The sequence below is a fragment of the Elephantulus edwardii genome, unplaced genomic scaffold, assembly GCF_000299155.1.
Source record: "Elephantulus edwardii isolate Elephantulus edwardi_28Jun2011 unplaced genomic scaffold, EleEdw1.0 scaffold00013, whole genome shotgun sequence".
Taxonomy (NCBI): domain Eukaryota; kingdom Metazoa; phylum Chordata; class Mammalia; order Macroscelidea; family Macroscelididae; genus Elephantulus; species Elephantulus edwardii.
In genome coordinates this window covers 5,493,974-5,503,339 of record NW_006399763.1, presented here as the reverse complement: position 1 = coordinate 5,503,339, position 9,366 = coordinate 5,493,974, and the positions used below count along the sequence as shown (strand labels likewise).

General features: G+C 34.7%; 1 protein-coding gene across 1 annotated transcript in view; it reads left to right on the top strand.

Moving 5' to 3' along the window:
* AIM1 (absent in melanoma 1) overlaps nucleotides 1–9,366 on the top strand; it is a 308,315-nt gene that overhangs the window by 252,232 nt on the left and 46,717 nt on the right. Inside the window, exons 5-8 of the mRNA XM_006881177.1 lie at nucleotides 2,209–2,256; nucleotides 2,344–2,462; nucleotides 5,032–5,197; nucleotides 8,220–8,359. Coding sequence (XP_006881239.1) covers nucleotides 2,209–2,256; nucleotides 2,344–2,462; nucleotides 5,032–5,197; nucleotides 8,220–8,359 — 473 coding nt within the window. The remainder of the gene's footprint in view (nucleotides 1–2,208; nucleotides 2,257–2,343; nucleotides 2,463–5,031; nucleotides 5,198–8,219; nucleotides 8,360–9,366) is intronic.

The following is a 9,366-nucleotide window of genomic DNA, read 5'->3' as shown; positions in this document are numbered from 1 at the left end:
GCAGTTTCCTGGCAAACTCTTCTTCCAATGTCTTTTTCCTAGGTCTCAATTTCTCTCTCCACTCCTTTAATTCTTGGCTGTGTTCTTCATCTAATTCTTTTAGTTTCTGAGTCTCATGCTCAACCAACAGATGACATTTTTCATTCTGCAACTGATGCAGCTCGTGGACGTTGGCTTCACACTGCAACTGAAGATCCCGCATTTGATTTTCATGTTTTTGATGTTGAGCCATTCGTTCATTTTTCTGTCTCTTTTCTTCTTGAAAAGAGAAGTTAACACAGAAACATTTAAAAACAAAAGTACAAGCCCACATATATCAACCATCAAGACTGTAGTGCAAGTCCCAGAACTTCTGGATAACTCCACTGTGTGTACTTGTGAGAGAGTGAAATGAGTAAATTACCTCTGTTGCTATGAAATTAGTTTTGACCTCACAGATCCTGAAAGCATCTTGGGATCCCTAAAATCTTCAGTACACTCTAAGGACCATGTGATATAAATAGAGAATATGAAATCAGCCCATAGATCTCAGAAATGTGAAGTTCTTAGGTATTTCTTTCAAAATTTCAATAATTTGCTAGATTCTTTTTTGTTCACTGAGTCTAATAGCAGAATATACCAAATTTTTTCTGGAATCCCTTTAAAACCAAGCCAAGTAGCATAAAAAGAACCAAAGTACTTTATACTTTTATAAGACTTAAAAGATTCAAATTATAGACTTTGGTGATTATCTAACCATTCTGTCCTTAAAACCGTATCCTTGGCATAAATTTTATTTGACATTTCAGGCTTTTCTTCTTATCTACTTCTGCTGGAGTACATTATCTGGATTCTGAATAATGGTCTAGGGCAGCTTTCCGTTGGTCTTTTGGACACATTCCACGGCTGTGTAATGCAAGCTGTGAAGAGTAATCAGATCAAAGGCAGTCCATAGGCAAGGCATCTTGGACAACATTGAAAATAGTCCAAGTTTTGCAATATTTTCACATGTATAATTAGTATTTTATTGTAGTATGCATTTCTGGTCTTACTGGTCTTGTCAGACGCTCTTGAAAATGGTGCATTTTGAACCATATAAAGATGTCTTTTACTGATCAAAAAGGGGACTAAGTCTACCATATGCAAAGCACATTCTGAAGTATGCCACTCCCCTCTCCCCATTTGTCCTTCTTCCTGCCCCTTAATGATTTCTGAGCATTGGTTATGGCCAAATGCTGCCCTTTCAGTCATACCATTAATTGTACTGAAGAATACATTCCTCCCTGGTGTTATTATCTCTTTTAGAGGCCTGCCCAGTTCTAGGTTGGAGGTTAATACAAGGAGGTGGGTGCAGTTTCAGGCTTGAAGGGTGTTGAAAGGTCATACTTTCAGGAATTCCAGTATTCTCTATCAAACCAGTAATTCCTTTTTATGTTTTTTAACTTCTGATTTCCAACTCTACCCCCCCACCTTTGTCAAAGATTTTCTATTGTGATACTGGTCAGAATAGTCATTGGTGGTCCAGTTTTTCTGATCTTTGAGTAGTGAAGCCTGTAGTTTAGGTGGTTATAAGTTCAGAAAGCTATTGTTCAAAAGGCTATTTTCAGATGGTTCAGTAATCCTTTGAGATCATTTTCTTGAGTTTTTGCTTTTCTTAGTTCTTCTCTACTCTAGACAGGGAGAGACTATAGTTGTATCTTAGATAACTACTCTTAAGCTCTTACTATCCCGGTTACTACTTCCTGAAGTCTTTTTGTAGATTAGTACTTGTTATATCATGGTAGATATTACTATGGAAAAAAACATAGATTCAGAAAAAGTGTGTACGTGAACAGATAGTTGATTCAGCTCAGTCTAGATAAATGATTAATACATTATACCTTATTTAAGACAGCTTTGAAATTACTTGGGATCTTGTTCTGTAAACCACCATAAAACATGGATCTAAATTTGAGACCCTGAATTTTCTAGTAAATGTGAAATAGTCTAGACAATTAAATGAGGAGAAATTGAAATGACAAATTCAGCTAGGAAAAGAAATATCTCTGCTCTTAGCAGTTAAAAGCTTAAAGAAAGTTTTAATATAACTCTGGCATTGATCAAAGTGACGTGCTTTTTCGGCTGATAAACTGTAAGGTAGATATCTTACTGAAAGACAATGGTAAGGAGAAAAAGGGATTGCTATGCAAAGTTGTACTTATTTTTTATATCTTGTTCATCTGATTACAGGCCCTTAGAGGAAGTATCCACAATAAAATCAATCCCCGACCTGGCAAGGTAAAGGTTATTTTCAATTCCTACTCTATGTTTTCTTTTGGGTTAATGAAGTACACAAGATGCACTGGCATTCCCATTTTCTTGCAGGTAGTAATATATAGTGAACCAGAGGCCTCTGAGGACTGCATTGAAGTTTTCAGTGATGTCAAGGATTGTAGCTCTTGGACTCTCTCTCCAGTGATTCTCATAAAAGTCATTAGAGGATGGTAAGTAAGACTGACATTTTAAGTACCTGACTCACATAGCTTATATTTTACATTCTTAAAGATTTGGCCCTCTGGACTTATGTAAAATTATGAATTTTGCAGTATAAAGGACAGAAAATACTATACATTTAAGTGTAAAAAGTCTATTACCACTAAGTCAGATCCTCCAGTAGATTTTCAGAGATGGTAAATCATACTGGAAGAGATTGCCCATCTTTCTCCCATGAAGTAGCTGGTGGATTCAAACTGCCTGCCTTTGGTCTGGCAGAGCGCATCCTTATTTAAGAAGCATAAAGTAGAAGAGCTGCTATTGAATCACATCCAACTCATGGTGACACCTTGTGTAATAAAAGCAATGTAAAACATGGGTTTTCATCTTGCTTTAAATTATAAGGGTGATACTTGTTTCTACATGCTGTAAAAAAGTAAAAAAGTTGAAACAATAGCTTATTTTTCTCATAAATATCTCTATAGCATTGTTTTGACCCAATAATAAGTCACAGCATACGTAATACGTTTTGGGTTTATGGATTTTAAATTAAGTTGGTAAGAATTCTTACTAGTCATGCTGATAGTGCAAATGTATCTTTTATTTTTAATCTATAAGGAAAAACATTTTTAACTTTTAAATTACAAATGTTGTTGTTTTTAGGTGCCAATGGGTTGAGCACGACTTCTAGAGACCCTATGAAGGGCGGATCTGAGTCCGTCCTAATTACAGTTAGTCAGAGACTATTCTAACATTTTCATTTTCTTTCTACAGAAGTTAGTTTTGATTAAGAAAGTATTGAAAATATGAATATGTTGCCAGATTCTAAATTGTTTTAGCAAAATAATTGCTTCCAGGAGATACACAGGAAGTTAATTATAGAAATGCAATTTTAAAAAATCACTCATTTTTCCTAAAGAAATATATGATTATGCATTAGATGTATGAGAACAATCTGGAAAAAGGGGTGCATTGTATGGTGGACTGGGGGAGGGGAAAAGAGGAGAAGAAAGTGTGCAACAATGAATAAAAAGAAATAATACTTTTTAAAATCACTCATCTGGCATAAATATTTATCTTTGGTACTTTTTTGTAAATTTGAAATGGAAAGGTGGAGCAACAGATATTTATGGTTTAAAAAATTAGTTAAGCTTTGCTTTTGTTAATTATGTAGTATTCTTACTATTTTCCCCCCATGCGATTAACTGCCTCTGAAAACCCATCAGAGGATCAGCTGAGTCATTTCTAACTCGATGGTAACACAACAATAAGAACAACAAATACACTTTGACTATATAGTAAATATAATCTTTACAAAAAGGGAGCTCTGGTGGCCTAGTAGTAAAGAGGTATGCCCCAACCCAAAAGTACATGGTTCAAATCCACTAACTGCTCTTTGGGAGAAAGATGGGCAGTCTCTTCCCATGGAGTTTATTGCCTCTAAGACCCCACTGACAAGCTATGATTTCTTGCTTCTGAGAACCTGCTAGAGTGTCAGCTCTGAGTCAGTTCTGACTTAACAGTACATAGCAACACAAATATAATCTTTAGAGAAGATAATGAGCCCTGAAGGGATGGTGTTAAGAATTCCACTACCCCAAAAGGTTGATGATTCAAACCCACCAGCTAGTCTGAGGGGGGAAAAAAGATAAGGCAATCCGCTTCTGTAAAGATTTACAGTAAAGATTTTAGCCTTAAAAATCCCATGGGCCATTCTGTTCTGTCCTTTGATGGCAGTGGATTTTGTATTGAGTTAGGAAAACATAAAATTACTTTTTTCTCCTTCCTTTTGAAGATTTTGTAAATTGCACCAAACTCCATATTTTTGTTTATAACAGGATAATACTTATTCCTTTCTTTTGTACATTTTGTTGCCTCCACTTTTCTTAAAAGCATAAGCACTTAAACATTTTAGTATGTTGACATATGATTTTTCTTTAGTGTTTGGATTTTTAAAATGTTTTTTGCTAACATGTTATAGTCATTTATAACAATCTATAGATATATAAGTTAAAATCAAATCTATATGAAAGAAATATTTTCTAGCATATAAATACAAAGAGTTTTTAAAAACTACAGTAAAAATCCATTTATCTGTCGTATTACCACCCACAAATCTTTAGTTCCATGGATTGCTTTCTCTCTCTCACCGTTCTCTAGGTAAATAGGTTGAGATATACACACACACACACACACACACACGCATATACTGCTCTTGTTGTTAATTGCCATAGAGTCGAGCATGATTCATAGTGACTCTATGAACAAAAGACCTGAAGTCTTTCTATAACTATTGACATTTATCAAAGTTCATAGAATTTCCAGAGGCATGTTGTTTAGGAAGTGGATGCCACTCTTGCTATATTTGCATATTGATAATCTAAAGTTCTCTAAGATCCTAATATGGTCCTTGAATTATCAAAGATTTTATTATTTTTAGTTAAGTTTTACCTTTAAGGAGAGATTATACTATTTTAAGTGATAAAAAACCTAGTCATCAGTATATAGTATGTTTAATGACTGAGTAATCACAATCTTGACCACCAGGGTGGGCTAACTGTTTTGCTGTTTTATATTTAGCTGGATTTTGTATGAGAAACCAAATTTTGAAGGGCACTCCATCCCCTTAGAGGAAGGAGACTTGGAGCTCTCTGGACTCTGGGGTATAGAAGATATTCTGGAAGAAAATAATGAAAAAGAGTCTGACAAGCCTGTGGTGATTGGTTCAATCAGACACGTGGTCCAGGTAGGTTATGATAAAACCAAACTTCATTCATTCCACAAATATTTATTAAATTCCAGGGACGATTCTTAATTTAAAGAGCAATGCTCATTTTAAACCCTTAAAAGTCAGTCGTGTTGTTGTTGTTGCCATTGTGTACAATCAAGTCAGAAATGCCCCATAGTTGACCCTCCAGTGGGTTTTCATAGGCAAGTAATCACACAGGAAGAGATGGCCCCTCTCTCTCCAGTGGAGCAATTAGTGGATTTGAATTGCATGCCTGTGTCAGGGCATCTCCTTACCACTAAGCCACCAGGGTTCCCTAAGTAAGTGATGGGAAGAAATATTTTTTTGTTGAAGCTTAGGGAGTTTTTTCCTCCTATACTTTTAAGTATTTCTTTAGAGTTGAGTATACTTTTTCATCATAAAATCCTTATAGTAAATTAATTATATACATTGACATCCTAATAATCTAAAGTTCTCTAAGATCCTAATATGGTTCTTGAATTATCAGAGGTTTTATTATTTTCAGTAAAGTTTTAGTCATCGGGATACAGTATGTCTTGTGACTCTTAGCAACAATGTTTGAGTAATCAAAATCTTGACCACCACGGTGGGCTGTTTTGCTGTTTTATCCTTAGCTGGGTTTTGTATGAGAAACCTGGGCCTCCCATCTGCAACTCCCAAAGACATTTTATTTAAATAACCCAATTTTAATCAATGCTATATGAACAAGTTTTTCTTACTCAATTTTATGGTTGATATAAGGTAGCTTATCTTGAGTAGCTTAAAGCTATTTCTTTTGGAAAAAAATAATAATACAAAAATAATTCTGTTGGTAATTCAACTGTGAGGCTCCAAATATGTTTTTAAAATTAGGTATCTGATGTTGTTTTATGTATTTTATAAAATTTCATTGATATGGAAAATGTGTCAGAATCTTTATTGTTCTTGGGGTTTTAATGATTCTTAAGCTTCTATAAATGAGATTAGTGTTATTTTCTAAGTGAAAAATGAAGTTTGTTCTTAGATGTTTAAGATGGGAGCTGAAATAGGGAAGAAAGGATGATGCTGAAATGAGAATGGCTAAGAATGAGCATACGTGAGTGACTGATATTGGCAGAGAAAGACATTACTTGCTTCCTAAGTCAACGAATCTGATTGACTTGGATGATAATTGATGTTCTAAATGTCTTAAAAATGTTAAACGCTTAATATGATATGCCTTACGTAAGACATGGGAACCAATTCCAAATGTCCTAGTTAGTGAAACATTTCACTTAATATTTTATTTATGGTATTAAAAAGAAAGGAATGTTTATAAAGATCCAAACCAAATTATCATAAAATGTCTTTCAATTTATTTTCTCAGTCCTTTACCCTTTCTTGACCATATTCAGATTTTCTTTTTCTGTAGTTTTAATCATAGTATAAATAAAATGATGTTCCACTTTTTTCATTTGACACTGTGAGTCTCAACCATTATCTTGACGTTCACACTCCCATTGACAACATCTTTCCATAATTTGCAAATGGGGTAGTCTCTGAATCTGGGAAGTGTTTTGAGATTTGGTTTCATTCCTTTGGGATTTAAGTTTTGGTTTTGGTGTATCATACTAGATAGGGGTAAAAGAAAAAAAAAAAGCATAATGCTAAAGAGTTCTGTGTCATTTGACAGTTATTATTGCTGTGTACCCTGAGTTGGGTAGACCAATAGCTGACCCTCTGGCAGGTTTACAGAGGCAGTTAATTGCACAGGAGGAGATTGCCCGTCCTTCTTTTATGAAGCAGCTGGTGGACTTGAACTTGTGCCTTCTGTATTATTGCCAAACTGCTTTTTGCACTAGGCCACCAGAGCGAAATGCTTTTCATGCCACTGCGTTGGTTGAGATTTACATAACCATTATATCCCATTGAACTGATACAGCATCATGTATTTTACCTTTCTTTCTTTCTTTCCTAATTTTAAAATAATGCTGCCTTAATATTTTATACTTTAAATAACAATTTTCTGATTTATTTCCTTGGGATAAATTTTTCTGAATGGTGTCATAGTAAAGGATTGGAGAAAATCAATTTGCAATTCATCTTAAATGATAAATATTCTTTTGCAGAATATTTGTCTGTTTTAAGATGGGAATTGGAATGCAATAGGGAAGAAAGGAAGATGCAAAAATGGGAATGATTAAGAATGAGCACAGAGGCAGAGGAAAGCATTACTTGCTTCCCAGGTCAACACTTCTGATTGACTTAGTTGATAATTGATATTCATCTTGAAATATGAACATGAGTCATAACATATATTCAAAAGGATCACCATTGCAGTTGTTTCTTTTGGTAATATTTGAGTCTTTCTGAGCTGATCTAAGCATCTATGTTCTGTGTTTTTTCTAGACCTCAGAACCTCAGTTCATTAGCTCATCAACATAGCAGAGGTTCAATGGATACTAGATTAATGCTTAGGCACTCAGCCAAGAGAAAACTTTTTTCTTAATCTTCCCAGCTATTTAAGAAGGTTTTTGAAGAGTGTAGGGCATGGGTGAATGACTCAAGGGCAGAGATTTGTAAATCACTTTGAATGTGTGCCTTTGCCTTTACAACTTAGACTAAATCAACATCATAGAGATTTAGTCATCGTCAAGGAGAGTTACTACAGAACAAAGTTGAAAAAGATTATATGTAAACTAGAGCCTCTGGCCTTGAATTGTCTGTCAGAGCAAATGAACCTAAATTCCTGTGACCACAGAAATCCAAGCATTGCTTTTCAAGGGCAAAAGAGAAAGAAATAAGTTCCTACACACAATACAATAAGTTTCTAATTTTTTTGTGAATATGACACTGAGATGTATGCCTAAAGACATGTGTCTGCCCAGAAAGAGCCACACGAATGGAAACAGGTCAGGGAGAAACTGGCAGGTTCCTCTGTGCAATGCATGTGCCTATTTAAAGCTTATTTTAATTAGCCACAAAAAAGAAAAATTAATTTACTGTGGAATTAAATACTTAGTGGGATTAATATCACAAATGTATACATGTATTTTTTCAGGATTACAGAGTTAGTCAAATTGACTTATTTACTGAACCTGAAGGGTTGGGACTTCAAAATTCCTACTTTGATGATACTGAAGAAATGCAGATGTTCGGTGTGATGCAGAAAACTTGCTCCATTAAAGTACATTGGGGCACGTAAGTAGTTTATTTCAAATACAATTTCAATGAAGCCTTTTCCCCAGTGTAGTACTGGAAGGAGAGATTAACAGTTTTTCTAATTTATTTTCTTGTTAAGTAATTACTGACTAAATGATTTTTTATGAGGCAAATACAGTTCTAAGACTTTTGTACCTATGTTACTGTAATTTACCTCTCTTACAAACAATAACAATTTATTGGTGCAAGTGTGGAAAAAAACCTTAGCATTTTGAATGTAGGGCTTCCCTTATCACAGATGACCCTGATTCATGCAAAGCTGAGTAAACAGATTTGATGATAATCCACAGAAGGTAATCTAAAATATGTGCCCCTGAAATTTCAGATGGGATAGAGGCCAGCACACATGGTACTTCCTTTAACCTTTTCTCACAATACTGTCCGAAGTCCCTAGGATGTTGATTTCTCAAATCACAGGAAACCACAAGAGTATTTTGAAGGAAAAGGGAATGCTCAAATAGGGCAGAAATGAGGTTAGAAAGTTTAGTGGACTTTAACGAAGGAGGAGCATACTCCCCAGAACGTGGAAAAGATGTTCACTAAGATGCAAAGAGAAGCCACAAATGTTTCTTTATATTATGTTTAAAATATCTTCCTTTAAAAAGGATATTTTTTAAAAAAATTTAATTGTGTCTCTTATTACTGTGTACCATTGAGATGGAACTGACCAATACTGACCCTCTAGTACATTCTCAGAAGGAGTTAATTGCATGGGAGGAGGTTGCCCATCTTTTTTCCTGCAGAGCAGTCGGTGGATTGGAACCATGTACCTTTGAATTGGCAGTACAATTTCTTACCACTAAACCATCAGAACCCCTAAGTGTCTATTAGTTCAATAGTAAGACAGAATTTACAAATATGTATTTAGAGTATGCTCAAAATTTTCTACTGATAGGTTATGCAATTAAAAAAAAATTTGGTTTATTCTTTAAGGAAAGTAGTATAGTATATCACTGCAGTTTTTAAGTAAGTCTTTTTTACTCTTT